General features: G+C 31.9%; 2 protein-coding genes across 2 annotated transcripts; both read right to left on the bottom strand.

The window, feature by feature from the left end:
• Nucleotides 1–995: 995 nt before the first annotated feature.
• Nucleotides 996–4,580, bottom strand: LOC123270414. Its single transcript, XM_044736448.1, has 4 exons — nt 4,401–4,580; nt 1,702–2,011; nt 1,445–1,621; nt 996–1,366 (listed from the first exon to the last, which is right to left on the bottom strand). The coding sequence occupies exons 1-4, from the start codon at nt 4,450–4,452 to the stop codon at nt 1,015–1,017; spliced, it is 891 nt and encodes a 296-aa protein (XP_044592383.1). The 5' UTR covers nt 4,453–4,580; the 3' UTR covers nt 996–1,014.
• An 11,648-nt stretch (nt 4,581–16,228) lies between these two features.
• On the bottom strand, nt 16,229–18,166 carry LOC123270047. The gene has a single exon (XM_044735986.1). It carries the CDS (start codon nt 18,164–18,166, stop codon nt 16,229–16,231), a length of 1,938 nt encoding a protein of 645 aa, XP_044591921.1.
• Between the last annotated feature and the right edge of the window lie 555 nt (nt 18,167–18,721).

The raw sequence follows: 18,721 nt of genomic DNA, 5'->3' as shown, positions 1-18,721 counted from the left end.
AATGAACCCGCAAGACCATCGCATGGTCCTTTGCCATGGGCAGTTGCAAAAAAATGCCACTCAGCGTTGATTTCGAAGTCAGCATAATGATAACATAAGTTTGTAAATGCTTTCTTGTTTTTGAATTGTTGTGGAGCTCCATCAGAGAAGTAAAAAATCGTATTGATGACAGCAAACTTCTTTTTAAGAAAGGCAATCAATTGCTCTTGAAATAAATAAATTAAAACTGTGTCGTGCTTAAGACAATCTGAAATACCAACAAAGCTCAAATGCTTAATAGTATCATTTTCGTTATAATAAATCACCATTGGAAATATAGTAGCTTGATCATTATTCCAATGAAAGCCTTGAGCTGCTTCCTGCACAACGAATGCATAATTTTCCGCAAAGTCAAATACTACGGCGAATTCCCCGCTCTTTAAATTTAGTTTTGTATCAGAAAAAAATCGACTTTGTGTTTTCGCAATAAAATCATGTTTCAAAAGCTTATCAAGTTGCGTCACTAAAGTCTCCATGAAGTCTTCGGAATCTGAAGTAACATTCACAATAGTAAAACGGTCTGTTGATGTCCACATTTTATATTGGATTTCATTAACATCAGATTCATTAAACGACACACGAAAATAATCAGCGATTTATTCATTATTTGGACAACTATTGCACATTCTGGAAAAGCACGATTCTTTTGGATTGTTACAAACTAATTTATTTAATAAATTTTTATAATTGGCTGAGATTCTACAACCCAATCGGTGTTTTTCGCAAATTTTGAAAAATTACATCCTAAATGGAATAAATGTAATAAGATTAATAACTAGTTTTAGTACAATTATAGAGAATGTCAAACACACAAGTACCTTCTAACATCAATTTTACATTTTGATGAATAGTATAAACACATACGACATGTGTACCACTACTTCCAGCAAGAATACAATAAGTAGGCCTCAACCTAGCGAATTTAGAAAATCCGATTGCCACTGAATTATATTCCGCTTTGAAGCTTTGGTACAATTATTTTAAATTACAAAGAATCAACTTTTTTTGTACCCTAGTTCGATTTCCATCACAATCCTTCACAGATTTAAAATCTTTCATGCCCGCTAATTGTTTCGAGTTTTCTTCGCTTTCACAAAAATCAATGACAAGTTTTTTTACATCTAACTTAAGCGGCTGATTGCCTGGAACTTTTGTGGGATTCAAAGTATTAGTAGTCATTTCACCAGAGTCTAAATCAACATTCTCAGATTCAATGATATCATTTTTAAGATTCAGTACCATTTCTCGAGAACAGTTAAATTCAGATGCTATACGACTGACTTCCCAACTGTCGGGTAAAATTGAAAGCAGCTTCTTTTTTATTGATCTGTAAAGCAAACGATCGATCGTATTAATATGAAAAAATGAAGATATTTTAAAATGATCGATTGTTAAAAAAATTTACTTGTCACTTTCAGCGTTATATAATTTCTTCACTTTAGCTATCATGGAACAATGATCTTGATTAATCTTTCTGTAGGTAGATTCAGGTACTATTCCAAATTGTGATTGGAACTTATTCTCTAGGGCAGCATAGCTCTCATCAAGTTTTTTTACTCCATAATTTTTTTCAGAATATAACCTTAAATTAAACGCATAGAAAAATAATTAAGTAAGTTTTCACTCAGTAAATGAAAAACTTAATCAATAGAAAATTTTTACCTGTCTTTTTCAATAAGAGGAATTTTCAAAAATCGCTCTAAAGAATGATCATTGTAATCACATAGATTGTCGCTAAAATTACTGACAGTTCGAGATAAACTGCTTCCTTGAGTACAAATTTCAGCTGATATACTCAGACTTTCAACACTAATTTGACTTGAAATAATTTCCTCTTCCTCTGATGCTGGCGGAATATATTCTTTGACACGGAATCGACAACGCACACATAACATTGAAGTGTCATCTAAGTCAGGAAATTTCCAACGATCTTCGTCGGGAAATTTTCTTAAATCTTTAACTCCTTTTTTATCTAAAAGTTTCGTTTAATTAGATGTCAAAAGTCAATATTAAACACAAGGCCATTAATTTAATTGGTTCTACGTAGAGGTTATACATCCCAGTGAACACATGACGTTCATCTGACGTCAGTCGAATGTCATAAGAATGTCACAAGATTTTGACATAAGTTTGACGTAAAACTGACTTTCCCTATGATCTTATTATGATGTCACAACCCGGATGTCATTTTTACATCATTCTGATATAAAAAATGTTATGTCGTATTAAAGTCATTATTGTACGTCATAATGACGTAACTTTACCATCATACATTTACGTCACTGGTAAGTCACGGTTTTACGTAATACTGATGTAATTTTCAAGTCATACATTTACGTCACTGGTAAGTCACGATTCTTCGTAATACTGTTGTGAGTTTCAAGTCCCTATTTTACATCAGTTAAAAGTCACAGTTGTACGTAATATTGACATAAGTTTAAAGTCATCTTTTTACATCACTGAAAAGTTCTGATTGTACCTAATACTGATGTAACTCTGAACTCTTTTTCTTACATTAGTGAAAAATAACGATCGTACGTAAGGCTGATTTCATTTTGAAATCATCTTTATACCCTGTTAAAAAAAAAAGTATTGAAGATAATAGAAACCAGTTATGAAAAAACCAATACTTTTCAATTCTTTTGCCATACTTGTTTTTATCAGGATGCGTCGGTGTTAAGTTACGGTTTGACATGATATTGATGTAACTTTGGAACAATAGTTTTCCATCATAGATTTGTTGGAATTAAGCAGTAAAAAATTCATTCAAAAAAAGTATAGGGGAAGAGGGAGGACAAAATGGAATTTATCTAAAGAAATATTAGGTTTTTGGGGACAAATATTGTAAATCGTCTTCATTTTAATTCTGTTTAAGATAAATAGCACTAATTTTAAACTGCCGTTTAGAAAAAGATTTTTTATTTTTGAGGGCGAAACGGGGTACTCCTTAAAAAAAGTCAAAAATAATTTTTTTACAAAATAAGTATCAGCTTTGACAAAGTCAAATTTTTGCGAGCAATTTTGCTACAAAAACTCACTTTTGACCTAATGAGTATGAGAGTGAAATAAGGCAAATTTTTTGTGAAACTTATTGTATTTCTTAGTAATTATTGTATCTATAATAGAAAATGAAAAATTTAATAGTGAGAAAAAACCGTGATTATTTAGAAGTTGGAATAAATTATTTTCTATGCATGCTACCCACAAAGAAGTCTGAATTTTTCCCGATTTTTGACCTGCTGTATCTCAGTGAAAAATGATCGTATTGCAAATCTAAAAAGATGCATTTTAAGGCTTTAAAACTCCATGATTATAGTTTATAGATTTTCTGATAAAAAATTTTAGCTAAAAATGGGATGAAGGAGAACTTTTTCAAAATTTTCAATTTTTTTTTTTTTCGTCTCAGAGGCTTAGAAAAATTTTTTCATTTCATGACTTGACAGGTCCTCATAGAAAATTCATTCCAGCTTCCGAAAATGTCTTCTAATTTGCTGTGCGACCATTGGTAGCTGAAATATTAATAGTTGAAGACAAATGGGCTTTTGCAAAAGTATAGCTTTCATGAAAGTAATATAATTCTCTTTAATTATGTTTTATGAATTTTTTTGAATTTAGGAAAATTTTGCCAACTTTAAGTGGCATTTTGCGTTTAATTGGACAATCTAAACATTTTTGTTTTCAACTTTCACAATTTATGACGTTAATATGACATCGTTATGACGTTCTTATGACCAATGAAATATTAATTCATGGAAATTCTGAAAATTTATAAAATTTAGAAAAAATAGATCAATTTATATGCAATCTCATCATAAATCTTAATAAAACTTGAAAAAAACGTATAAACTTAATCCTTTCCAACTTTTAAATTCATATAGATTTAAATAAACGTTTTTAATATCAATCTTGGTGCAGACAAGTGAGCAGCATTCAAGACTCCAAACTCAATGGACCCGAGTTCAAGCCCAGCACACGCCAGGATTTTTCAACTCCAAATCTTCTTCCTCAGCATGTAATCAGTTTCGAAATTATTATTCGAACCCAAAACCGCATAATTAAATGTTACTTTTTTTTCAAAAAATTTTCTTCCGCGTAATTAATTTTGACATCAGTTATATATCATAAAAACGTCATAATTACGTCATATAAACGTCATAAATGTCATGCAAGCGTCACATTTACATCATAGGTACGTCATACGTATTACGTAAGAATCTTACGTAAGGAAGTGGGAAATTATGAGTCATATGTGACTTACATCTTACGTAAATCATGACGTAGCATGACGTCATTCTGACGTCAGTTTGACATAATTGTGTTCACTGGGATAAGAGGTCAAGTGCACTGTATTAGTTACTTACGTGACTCATTGAATGGATTACAACAATTTACTGACCGTATACGTTTACTCATGGCGATGAAATATCAAAGTAACGCAATAATTATTACTTAAAAACTTGAGCAATTATATTTTTGTTAAGAACAAACGATCCGAAAAGAAATCGCTCAAGAAAGAATCACAAAATGAAAGTAAATAGAGGGAGTTGTAAGCGCCATCTGCATGATAAGTGACGAAGTATAGACTCATCTTTTAAGCAGGTGGTTCAAAATTTCTGAGTACTATAATTTTAGTATTAAAGAGAAAATTATATTACTATTCTGAATTATATTACTGCATAGTGAATCTAACATTTAATTTAATTGTGACGAAACAAAAAATATGCATATCGGCAAAACGCTATATTTTGTGTATGAATTTTCATGAATTTAGGAAAAATTTGTCAACTTTAAGTGGCATTTTGCGTTTAATTGGACAATCTAAACATTTTTGTTTTCAACTTTTTGAATTTATGACGTTAATATGACATCGTTATGACGTTCTTATGACCAATGAAAGATTAATTTATGGAAATTCTGAAAATTTATCAAATTTAGAAAAAATTTATCAATTTCCATGCAATCTCATCACAAATCTTAATGAAACTTGAGAAAAACGTATAAACTTAATCCTTTCCAACTCTTAAATTTATATAGATTTAAATAAGCGTTTTAATATCAATCGTGGTGCAGACAAGTGAGCAGCATTCAAGACTCCGGATTCAATGGACCCGAGTTCAAGCCTAGCACACGCCAGGATTTTTCAACTCCAAATTTTTTTCCTCGGCATGTAATCAGTCTCGAAATTATTATTCGAACCCAAAACCGCATAATTAAATGTTACTTTTTTTTTCAAAAAATGTTCTTCCGCGTAATTAATTTTGACATCATTTACATCACTTACATCATAGGTACATCATACGTATTACGTAAGAATCTTACGTCAGGAAGTGGGAAACTATGAGTTATATATGACTTACATCTTACGTAAATCATGACGTAGCATGACGTCATTCTGACGTCAGTTTGACATAATTGTGTTCACTGCACGGGAAAAAATTTCTGGGAAAATTTACGATACAACTATTGTAAAGCTGGACTATACTTTGATTACTATTAATTTTAAAATATTTTAGAAGAAAAAATACTATTTATTCATGAAAAAATACGATATTACTATTGTAAAAAGTAAGAGATGAAAATTTCCAGTGCTGCCTCTGTATCTTTCCAATAGAACTATAGCAAATTTTACAATAGTTGAATTGGAATGTTTCTCAATTAGTGTGAGTGATGGCCGTGCACAGCGCTAGACTCCGAGTTTATGTAAATGTTAAAGGATATGTGTCTTAGTTTACCTCAGATAGCGTAGAGGGCGAGTCTCTGGCTGCCAACACAGTTCTGGGTTCGATTCCCAGATAGCACGAAAATGTCGGTTTCTTTTTTCGATTACTGTACAGGTACCAATTAGTTCACCCTTCTATCTCTCTCCCTCCCTAATATTTCTTTTAAAAAAACCAACTGTGAATTTTTACAATAGTTGAATGGTAAAGTTCACAAACACATATTGTATAATTTGCTCTATAGTATTCGACTTTTTAAGACTCTTGCTTGTCTTATTTGTTGGATAAAATTTACAATAGTAGATTGTAAAAATTACTAAATAAGAAGTATAGTCCACCGTTACTCTTTTATTTAGTAAAAATTACAATAGTAAATTAGTAAAAACTCCTTCAATTTTATTTCCGTGTGGGAATTACTGAATAGTATTTAAAATTTTGAGTAGCCTTATATCATTATGAATCATATTTTTAGAATTTAAAAGTATTCAGTAGTATTCAAGGTTTTTAATCATCTTAAATCTTAATTAATTATATTTTGAGGATTTACAAGCATTTGACAGTATTTAACAGTTTAAATCCTTTCAAATCCTGTTAAATCATATTTTTAGAATTAAATAGTATTTAACAGAATTAAAATATTTGAATCATGTTGAATCCTTTTGAATCATATTTTCAGGATTGGATAGCATTCATGAGGATATACATTTTTTTAATTCTATCAAATTTTTTTTTTAATCAGGGAAACGTTTGAAAAAATAATCATAGCAAGACAAAAAATTTTGTAGATATTTGTTAAGAAATTTGATCATCTTAAATCAATTAAATAATTTTCATAGCTAAAGGCTATTTAAAAAATAAAAATGAACAAACCGTAATCTGCGAAATTTTCACATTGATTTAATTGATTAATTTAAATGATACAAAATTTTTTGTCTTGCTCTGATTAACTTTTTCAGTACTTTATTTAAACTTTCTCTTTCGTTTTAACTCTTATGATTTTTTTAATTATTTTATTATAATTCTTGTACATCAACGTTAAGTGTACAATTAAAATAAATGTTGCTTTGCATTATATAATGAAGAAATTGTTTATTGCGTTAACTTTTTTTTCCAATTATTAATCTTTTACTTTGTAATTGTAATTTATATACAAATTTATATTTAAGCCTTTTAATATAGTAAGACTTTTTATTTTATTACTATTTTTAATGTACATATAATTATTTTTAATACATTAAATATTATATTCGAATTTTATCTATACTTTATTAAGATAATTTAAGAGTTTCCATCAAGCGCCAGGTGGTAATTACTATCGTTTTAACATCTTTCTAACCGACGGCTGCTTCCTTATCTGCTCGACGTGGTGCATTGAATATTCCCTGATAGCCAAGTCGGTCGCAACTTTCTGTCGATTTACTGCCGCAACTTGTCACCAAGTTGGCGGCAAGTCTTGGAAATGAACTCGGTTGTTCACCAAGTTGTCGGCAAAAATTGCTTTCGAAACTATTTCGCACCAAGTTGATGACAAGTTTCTCAAGAAATTTGGCGACATATTGCGGCAGTAGATTGGTCTTGTTTTTCTCAGAAACTTGTAGCCAACTTGACGCCAACAGTTACAAATTCGGAAGTTGATTGCAAGTTGTCGCTAAGTTGGTGGCAACTATCTGACACCAACTTGGTTGGTCTGAAACTGTGGCTATCAGGGTACTCAAGGATATCAACCCTGATAGCCACAGTTTCAGACCAACCAAGTTGGTGTCAGATAGTTGCCACCAACTTAGCGACAACTTGCAATCAACTTCCGAATTTGTAACTGTTGGCGTCAAGTTGGCTACAAGTTTCTGAGAAAAACAAGACCAATCTACTGCCGCAATATGTCGCCAAATTTCTTGAGAAACTTGTCGTCAACTTGGTGCGAAATAGTTTCGAAAGCAATTTTTGCCGACAACTTGGTGAACAACCGAGTTCATTTCCAAGACTTGCCGCCAACTTGGTGACAAGTTGCGGCAGTAAATTGACAGAAAGTTGCGACCGACTTGGCTATCAGGGTACAGTGTGAACTAAGTAAAATTTTAAAATTACAAGCTTAATATTAACTAAACGTTTGAGTAAGGTTAGCATTGAGTTGAGTAATTTGGAGTAGAGTTAGGATTCAACTATTAAAGAAAAAGTTCTTTTACTCATGGGTTTTTGAGTACAGTTGGCACGGAGTTGAGTTATTTGGAGTAAAGTTGTTTCCCTGCCGCCGCGATGCCATGCGCAAGTGACTGTGCGCAATCTCTCTCGCCACACTGAGCTCGCATACCTATACTATACATGGAGAGAAATGGATGGTAGATACCACTATACCAGACTACCGGTATGGGCGAGAACGCCATACAGTATAGTATCGAAGATTTTTGTCCATTATTAAATTGTACACATAGATGATTTGACCATTGCGGGAATGGTAACATTGGCGATAGTCATCACGGATGCCGCAATGCTAGTATGGCCGTCAGGCCCATACTGGCTTGCCGTATGTACAATCCGAACAAAAACAGTTTCACTGTAAAAAATCGCGCCAAGTCCACGTTCATAAGACTATTAAGAAAAAAAAATTTGTTTTTTTCTTTATAAAAATATATAAAATAAAAAAATTAAAAAATCCAAGTAACCGATATGATTGTTTATGATTTTCGGAAATTAAAAAAAATTTTGTTACAAATTTAAAAATTAAAAGAGTTGGCAATAGCCTAGTCGGCTCGGTGCCCGCTTTTCGAAAGAGTGGGACCCGGGTTCGATCCCGCCACGCACCAATATTTTTCAGTGATTATAGATAAAAATATGTGCGTTACGTTGCCAGCCTCTGAACGTGGCAGAGATAGCCGGGCGGCACACGTCTGACTTGAGCGATCACCCATTTTAAGCAACAACTTGAATGAGTGACCGCTCTAGTCAGCGTTGGCTAGCGCGAGGGATCTCTGTACACTAGGAGAAGGGCCTAATGCTTCAGTGGTCGATAAAGAAGAGTTTCTTATCAATCACTGTAGACTTAGCCCAGCTCCGACTATACTATCATGGATTTTCTCTGTGGTTTCCCCATGATTCTGTTCCAACAGCCTGAGAGGCAAGGTGCAGGGTAAATACGGTACAGAAAGCACAAGTCGGACCACAGCCGCAAAAATAAAAGCAGGAAATTCGATAATAAAGCAGGAAATACAGGTTGAGGATATAAACAATTGTAAAATTTAACAGAGTTATTAAAATAACTGTACATCTGGAAACAATAAAAAAAAAAAAAAAAAAAAAAAAAAAAATTTTTAAATTAAAAAAAAAATTTGGAACGTATTTAGTGTGCGCGGTTGCAAAATATTTTACTTTTAATGAAATTCGTAAAATCTATTTACTAGGACTTAAAAAAAATTGAAATACACAATGACGCACACCAAGTACGTTCCAAAATTTTTTTCTTAATTTTTAAATTTATAACACAATTTTTTTTAATTTCCGAAAATCATAAACAATCATATCGGTTACTTGGATTTTTTAATTTTTTTATTTTATATATTTTTGTAAAGAAAAAAACAAATTTTTTTTTCTTAATAGTCTTATGAACGTGGACTTGGCGCGATTTTTTTACAGTGAAACTGTTTTTGTTCGGATTTTAGTATTTTTTGTAATTATAATAAAAATTTACAATTGGTACCAACTTAAATCTCGCGTTGGTTGCATTTTTTATAGCAAACTATCCCCTTGAAACTACAGTTTATGTAAAAATAATTCCAGCGCACCCTGGCGGGTGTAGATGCAAGCTGTGAAATATCTTTTTTTAACTGTAGTTTCCCATCTAATGAAGGATTACTATGCATTCTCGAATTATTTAGTCTGTGGCAGATCACTTTGCCCATCGAAAAGAAGTCAGGATCAAAATTTTTGCGTTGCTATAGTTTGTGCTGATTAAATTTAATAATTTCAATTAGATTAATTGTTATAAGTGAATATAATTAATTAATAACAGTCAAATAAAGTATGAATTACTGTTATAATATACAATTTAGGAAAAAAAAGTACGGTAGAATTAAATAAAATTTTGCAACCTCAAAATACCGTTCTGCTAACAGTAAACATAGTCGGTAGTCTGGCGCTCCGTTTACAGCAGATTTGAACGGAACTTGGCGCCAGATTCTACCGAATCTGTGGATTCTTTTGGCAGGTAGACCTAGCCAATATTGTGATATTAGCTACAACACCATTGGAGTAACAACAATGTTTATTTAATTATAGACGAAGGTTATGTCCGAAATATATTATATAAATGAAAAATGATATTAATTATTTCATGACGTGATTGTTTTTTTTTATTTTTACTCTGATATGAATTGGTTTAAACCAATCCCTGGCGAAACTAGAAATAGAAGTCTTTTTTTGGATTGAAAAGTATTGAGAAATATTCAAAGTTTTGAATCCACTTCAATATTTATCAATCCCTGGGGTGACCAGAAATAATTTTTTTTTTATAGATTGAAACGTATTAAAAAAAATAGAAAATTTTCTATACAATCCAATATTTCTTAATATCCTCTATGACCAAAATTTCACAAATTATTTATGGATTAAAAAATATTGATAAAGATTTATTTTGTGAATTTGCCGAAAAAATCGATGGATTGGATGTATTGAAAAGTATTGAAATTCCAACATTTTCAATACGTTTCAATACTTTTTTTTTAATCAGGGTTTAGTGAAGAAAAATAACAACAATAATCAATTAAAAAATTACAAGAATTTATGTCTGTCTTATTAAAAATATGAAAGAGATTATTTAAAAAAAATTTATTCTAATTAAAAAAATAAAATTTTTTCAAAAAACCAATTATCTTAAAATTTATAATTCAAAAACTATATTTATTAATTTATTAGAGTCGATTTGTTTTATTCAATCAAAATAAAAGTGTCAATAACTAGGCCAGTGTCAGTAACTGGGTCTTTTACTTTATATACACTGATAGGACAATTATTTAATTTATTAAATTTTAATGAATATTTTTTAACACAATAAATATTTATTTGGGAGGAAAGTACATTTATGAATAGTTAGTAAGTATTTATTAATAGTTAACAAATATTTATTGAAAGTTAATAAATATTTTATTAAGTGAATTTGTTTCACTTGCAATGTCATGAAGATTGCTTATAAACAAAAATCATCTTTATAAATTATTTGCATTAATTATATTAACGTTTATTATAAAATACCAAATTCTATCACAGCTCATAATTATCTTTTATATTGCACGACTCATGATGCGAAGCATCAGAGAGTGCTTTACGAGCGAAAAATTTTTTTCGCCTCATTATAGCATCTATTTTTAGTATTATAGCCTTGTTAGTTCACGGAATCAAGATATTTTGCATACTATTGTCGAGATAATTTAATGGAGATTAATTCCATACTTTCTAAAAATTGATTTACTGCAATAGAAACGGAAAAAAATATCAAAATAGGTCAAAAAATTTTCCTGTCCGTCATGTATGAAACACCGGAAACACTGTAACTTGTGAAAAAATCAATTATTTGAGTTAAATTTTTTTTTTTAAATTCTAATCGACGATTGTAAGTCACTGAATGCGAATGGTTAATTAATTCAGTGTCGTTTAATTACAATTAATAAAAAACGAAAACTACAAGACTGTATATCTATATATATCCATGTAAAATTAACATGGATGGTGATATATCTATATCTATAGATATTATGTACATTTTATTCCACCAGGGGCGCTTGTGCAGTACCTTCCTACTACAGCTGTTTTTTCGGCAATTAATTTTGAACGACTTAAGTTTTTTTTTTTTTTTTTTATAATTCATAATTAAATGAGCATTATGAGTCGTGCATTTTTGGATTTTCCAAACTTTTTTTACTTCCAATTTAAGAAGAGTTTATATTTTTAAATATTGAAATCGTTAATTTATTTAGTGAATTGAATTATTATCATGTATTTCAGCTATAGAATTATAAAAAGTGTCAAAAGAAAATTGCTATTTTTGCTTTTTATTTTAAATAAATATTTGTTAACAGTTAACAAATATTAATTAACCATTGATAAATATTTATTAACTGTTAATAAATATTCGTTAACTGTTAACAAATATTTATTAACATTTAATAAATCGTATTTAATAAATAATTTATTAACTTTTAATAAATATTTATTAAATCCTATGATGTTAAAAAATCATTTATTAACAGTTAATAAAGCTTATTAAATAAAAACAAATCTTTCCGTCAGTGTAGTTTTGGTCGTAACACAAGAGTTTAATTGCTTAACACGCCAAAAATTATAGCGGAAACCGCTAGTACCATTGCGTCATCAGCAATGTAGTATGGGTCTCAGGACCATACTGTCTTGCCAAGCCTGCTATGCATACGTGTAAAAAATACAATAGCACCATTACTATACTACATAGTAAATAACGCCATACTTATGGGACTCGTTACAATACTGAATTGCAATATTACACATACTATTTTAGTATCGGTCTGGAGACCATACTAACATTGTGTTAAACGCCATCCATTTCTCTCCATGTAGTATATATAGTGTTACTAGAATTAAAATTGGCCCGCGCAAGCGCGCGCCTGACTATAGAGTTTGCATATATTTTCATGCTTATGATATATTTGACCAATCACGTTACAAATAGTTTGCTTACATGATATATTTTCATATTTTTCATTTAAAAAATTACAAGAGTGGATTTACTACGTTACATATGTGAGAGTAACCTGAGTCTTACGTAAAAAATAATTTTTTTAACGAACAAATGTCTGATAGCGATAATTCAGAAAGTGAATTGGCCAAACTTAGATTTTGAATACAATTTGGACCGATTCAGACTGATAGATTTTGAGAAATCTTAAAAAAACTGTGAAAAAAAAATTTTTTTTAAGTGGTTTTTTTTTAATAACTTTCAAACGACTTAATCGATCAACTCCAAAAACTAATCAGCTCTTAACCTCGGAAAACCACGTCGATCGCCGCTAATCCGGTCAAAATCGGTTGATTCGTTCGAGAGATATCGTGCAGGAAAGAAAACCGAAAATAGTGTTTTTTCGGAATTACTCCAAAATTCCTTGTTCTATCATTTCAAACTTTAAAATTCTGTATGAGGCTTAAAAAACTGCGTTGAATGCCACTGACCGCGTGGAAATCGGTTCATTCATTCAAAAGTTATTGCGATTTGAAAATTCAAAAAATAGTGTTTCATCAAACTTATATCAGACTTTTGAACTCGATGAGCTCAAATGCATGGAAAAGCTATCTCTTTGAGCTCGGAGAGCTCAAAACAACACATAAATTGTATTTTTGAGCTCGAAGAGCTCAAAAACGGCCTCAGTGCAATTTTAAGCGTACAGGTATGGAATTAGCGAGAAGTTGCAGGGATGGCCTTCAAGGTCAACCGTTTTCCTAATTTTTTTATCATGCCATATTTAGTTCCTGTCATAATCTGTACTTTTGTGCCTATTACTTGTACAAAATAATTTCGATGTTTCACATCTGCCAGGCGTCCCGTGACGGCTCACAATTTTTTTTTTCTTTGTCTCAATACTTTATTTTTATTCAAGGTTATATTGCTTACTCTGATAAAAAAAAAGTATTGAGACAAAGAAAAAAGTATTGAAAAGTATTGGTTTTCTAGTCAATCCAATACTTTTTTCTTTGTCTCAATACTTTTTTTTATTCAGGGTATATCCATAAACTCATCATAAGTAGAGTTGTAACACATATTTTGGTCGATTTCGTTTGTACTCATCGTGTCTAGAAGATTTTGGACCGCTTGTTCACTTTCGATTACAGTTTGTTGCTCATGTTGATATTAGGATTAGAATTAGAATTAATGATTTCAGTATTTGTGCGCAGCTGTGAGATAGATAAAAAAAGGTTAGGTCTATTTCCGGGCATGGGGCCGAAGCTTCAGCCTTAGAAAGTATTTAAAAACACAAATTTTTTATTTAAGTATACTGATTCGGCCTGGTTTATAATAAGAATATTTTACTGTTGACCTAAGAAGGTCAATCTGAGTTGTTTTATCAATTAATTAATGAGATTAATTATAGGAAAGTAGTCAGCAATGTGCTGAGATGTGCTCGCTTTGAGTGGTTAGGCTCGAATCTGAATAACAAATTATTTGAAATTTTTTCAATTACTAACTATAGTTAAGTATTAACTACTATATAGTATATTTACTATATAATCATAAATCAAATTTTTTATCAATTTGGTGCGCAAACTTTTTTTTAATAAAAAAAAAATTTTTTTAATCTTAAAATTGTCAGTTACTGAGCTTTGAAATTGGGCAGCCGAGCAGTTGGACTTGTCTAGTATGATTGAGTTGGACTTCTAATTAAAATTATCCTCGTATTCACTAAAAAAACATGGTAATTATTATTATACATATTACTAGTCTGTGACAAGTAAATTGAATACATAATAAAGTTTTTTCATATTCCCTCGCGGTTTTGATAATGCCGTAAAAATACCGTAATTTTTCGGCATTTATGCTCATGCCGTATATTTACCGTTATAATTCGGTAATAATGCGGTTAAACTATAGTTGTTTTGGCCAGTTTTTATACTGTAGTTATCCAGTATATATACTGTACTTATGCTGTACAGTTACCAAAAATATACTATACAATTACCGCATTAATGCCCAAATTTTACCCAAAAAATTCCAAATAATTACCGTAATAATACAGTAATTTTGCTGAATATTTTCTGACATAATGGACAATTATTAAAGATTTAGTTTTATTTTTAGTTCACTTCTATGTTAGAAATGAATAAAATGAAAAATTTCAAATTTTACTTTTTATTCTCCATCGCTACTTTGCAAAAACAAATACTGTTTTTGAATAAAAAATATGTAGAATATTATTTTTTAATTAGGTATTTAGCGATAATTAATATAAAATAATACATATGTTAAGTAAATATATTCTAATTTTAATTTAAATTTTTAATTTCTCACTTAGAAAATTGCAAATTTTCTAAAATCGAAAAGTTATATTGTTTCACATATATAATTATATTATTTAATTTTAAATATGCTTATCGTAAGATGGATGGTGTGGTTTAATTTATATAGAATAAGCAAAAAAAAAATATGGTATAGACCGGGTAGCTCAAATGGTAGAGTAGCCGACATGTCCCCAGGAGGTTCTGGGTTCGAATCCCAGTCCTAGCGTTATTAAATTTGATACCATTTTTTAAATATGGTTTTAATATTTTTACGGTAAATGTTCCGTAATTTTTCGATAAAAAAACTGACCAAAACAACCGAAAAAATGCTGAAAAAATACCGCATTAATACTGTATAATTGCGACATTTTTTCGGCATTTACAAAACCGCTAGGGTTTACAGGTTAAGAAGATCAGCGACACATTCTCTGGTTTATACATAGAGAAGCAACATAATTACGTGCAAAAAATTGCAAAGTGGTGACTCGCCTGTATATTTTATTAAATTTTAATATAAATTGGACATTGCTTATTTATGACCTTGAAGTTGGCACATAGCCGACAAAAATAATTTTTAGATAAAGATATCTCGAGTAGGAATGGATCTGCGGCAAATGGATGCATGTGAAATTATTTGGCGCGAAAATATTGATATGTACAAAATTTTTGAAATTTTGAAAATTTTTCAATAATTTATTATGACCAAAAATAATTTTTGGAAAGCTCTCTAAAAGTTCTGGATGATCAAAATGTCTTAAAAACTCATTATTTTCATTTATTTGTAATTATTTGTATGTACATTTTTTCAAAATGCGTTTTTTCTGCTGGGACCTTGGTTCAAAATAACTCCTTAAAAAATGATTTTTTTTTTTAAATAAAAAATTGTACATACTGTTGTTATAAAAATACACATGTATATTTTTTTATTTTTCTAAAATTTGTATATTTTCAAAGATATCCGTATCCAAAAATTTTTTGAAATTTTTGGATACGGATATGAATTTAAAAAATAATTTTTTTTGAAATTAAAAAAAAAGTACTTGTTTATTTTTACAAAATACACATGTACATTTTTTGGATTTTTTCAAAATTAAATATTTTCAAAAATATCCTTATCCAAAAATTTTTTTTAATTTTTGGATGCGGATATGAATTTGAAAAAAAATTTTTTTAGAAAAAACAAAAAAGTACTTGTGTATTTTTCGAAGAACTATATGTACATTATTTTTCTTTGTACTTTTTCCATTTTTTTCAAATATATTTCAAAATTTTGATTTTTTTTTTATTTTTGTCTAAAATAAAAACTTGAAAAAAAAATTTTTACATATTTGTAAATAAATAATTTCATTATAATTTGAATTGAATTGGGGGGGGGGGAGAGGGGTAGGGATGTTGTAACTGACATTGGGCTGAGCACTCAGTCCTGTTGGACCATTGTACTCAGCCTTCCTAGGTCAATTACTTTACGTCGCCGAAGAATTGGCCAGGCCTGTCTGCTTCAGAAAGTGGAGCAGCCGTCCCACGCCAATCTCCAGCACATCGATCGACTCTCCATTGCGGAATCCTAGTATGTTCTCCCGAACTGTTGCTAGTTCCTCGCAATGGAGGATTAGGTGTCGAGGTGTTTCCTCCTCTGATCGACATCTGGAGCATACAGAGCTCTCTGAGATGCCCATATGCTTCAGATGTCTGCCAGTTGTCCAATGTCCTGTGATGAACCCGACAGTTAGCCTTAGCGTTTTCTTGTCGAGCCCTATCGAGGACAGGCCTAGTGTTCTAGAGGGTCCTTTTATTAGTGCCCTCGTGTGCAGCATGCCTTTTGCTTCAGTCCACACTTCCTGGAACTTGTTATCAGCCCATAAAGAAGTCTGTTGCTTAATGAGGCTGAAAGGCGCTGCTATGTCGAACATTGGCTCGGGGTCCCTCTTGCGGGCTCCTGCCTTCGCCAGTTCGTTTGCTCTGTCATTTCCTGCGTTCCCGCTATGACCCGGTATCCATAGGAGTTTGACTCTGTTGTATCTCGCCAGTTCATCCAGCGAATTCATGCAGCTACGCACCAGCCTCGAGGACACTTCTATTTGTTCTAGTGCTCTGAGCGCTGCGCAACTATCACTACAGATGTAGATGTGCTTGTTCCTGTGATTGAGCTTTTTGATGTGCTCTGCACAGGCCCAAATCGCGTATACCTCTGTCTGAAAAATCGATGCAGTGTCCCTTAGTTGCAGAGAAATTTCTGTTTTCGGTCCACTGCTGTAGATACCAGCCCCTGCCCCTTTTTCCATTTTGGAGCCGTCCGTATACCAGACAAGCCCCGCGGGGGACAGGATGCTCTTGCTTTCTTCTTCCCATTCCTGCCTACTTGGAATGAAGACTCTGTAGTGATGACTGAAGTGGTAACTACGAGGGCTCATGTCTCCTCCCCGGGCTAGGAGCCCATCGAGTCCCCTATCCCTTAGGATGGATGCATGTCCCATCTTAGTCCTTTTCCAGTATCCGTTGAAATGCAGTCTCATTGCTGTTTTCATAGCAAGAGCTTCTGCTGTGATATGTGGGGGCTCCAGATTCAGGAGTGCCCCCATTGCTAGGGTTGCTGTGGTTCTTAAAGCCCCAGTTATCCCCAGCAAAGAAAGTTTATAGACCTTAAATAGTGTCTTGATGTTGATGTTCTTCTTAAGCAAAGACCACCATACCACAGAGGCAAAGGTGAGCTGTGGTACCAAAATTGTAGTGTAAATCCACTTGATCAATTTCGGCCTCAGACCCCATGTTATGCCAAATATTCTTCTGCATGCCCAGAAAGTGGCAGTTGCTTTCTTGGTCTGCTTTTCGATGTGGCTTCTCCACGTGAGCTTACTGTCCAGAGTTACGCCTAGGTAGCGTACCTCCTTTGAGAATTTAAGCTCCGTGCCAAAAATTGAGGGAGCTATGATTTTCAGCTTCCTCCTCTTCGTAAAGAGCACCATCTCTGTTTTAGTGGGATTGACCCTTAGAGATTTCCCGGTGCACCATTTTTGTATGAGATCTAGAGCACGTTGCGTTCTCCATCTCATCTCTGCTGGGCTTGTGCCTCTGACCATCAGTACGACGTCATCAGCGTAGCCCACAGTGTACACTCCTAGGTTTTTCAGCGCCACTAGGAGCTCGTTAATGACCAGGATCCACATGAGAGGAGATGTTACCCCTCCTTGTGGGCAGCCCCTCCTCACTCGGGCCCGGACCTCAGTGTCACTAAGTCCGGTAGTCACTATTCTAGTCCGAAGCATAAAATGAGCCCAGCCGGTGATAGATTTCTCCACCCCAAAGAGCTCTGTTGCCTCGCATATTGATTCGAAGGGGGTGTAAATAATTTCATTATAATGTAAAAATATTTTTAAGAGAGAGTCGTGCAAAATATCACTCATTACATTTGGGTCATTCCGTGTCAAATCGACCAATAGTTGGAATCGACTCCTTTCGATTTGGATGATTTTTGGTCAGAAGTTTTTCTTTTATTATAAAACGAAGTTCTGCCAAAGGAAAAAAAATAAAAAATTTTTTTCAAAAGATATGCAAATTCAAAATTTCGCGATTTTTCCAGTGTTTCAATTTTGTTTTTGCAATATCTCGAATGCTATTATAGATACAGAAATGGTCTTTTGATTGTTTAAAAGGGAACACTTACAGCTACTGAAAAAAAAATATTTTGGAAAAAAATTTTGAAAAATGCCAAATTTGTCAAGTTTTGAATTTTTGAAAATCGTCAAAAATGACGCCATTAAAATTTTGGCTCAATTTTTTTTGTATGATACCTTGTACTGATCTTAAAAGATCCTGAAATTTTTGGATAGGAGTTTTTTTTTTTCAAAAATATGAATTTTTGAATTTAAAAAAAAATTTGTTGAATTTCAAAAAAAAATTTTTGTTGTTTTTTGCAACTTCTATAAAAGGTAAAGTTATGCAGATACATAATATTGTAA

This window comes from Cotesia glomerata, linkage group LG8, assembly GCF_020080835.1.
Source record: "Cotesia glomerata isolate CgM1 linkage group LG8, MPM_Cglom_v2.3, whole genome shotgun sequence".
In the NCBI taxonomy this organism is placed as follows: Eukaryota; Metazoa; Arthropoda; class Insecta; order Hymenoptera; family Braconidae; genus Cotesia; species Cotesia glomerata.
This window is presented reverse-complemented; position numbering and strand designations above follow the sequence as displayed.

Coding starts and splice junctions, on each gene's coding strand:
- LOC123270047 (XM_044735986.1), bottom strand. CDS start 18,166: ATGAGTGATATTTTGCACGACTCTCTCTTAAAAATATTTTTACATTAT.
- LOC123270414 (XM_044736448.1), bottom strand. CDS start 4,452: ATGAGTAAACGTATACGGTCAGTAAATTGTTGTAATCCATTCAATGAG. Junction 2,012..4,400: donor TAATCCATTCAATGAGTCAC/GTAAGTAACTAA, acceptor CGAAACTTTTAG/ATAAAAAAGGAGTTAAAGAT. Junction 1,367..1,444: donor TATAACGCTGAAAGTGACAA/GTAAATTTTTTT, acceptor TTTGCTTTACAG/ATCAATAAAAAAGAAGCTGC.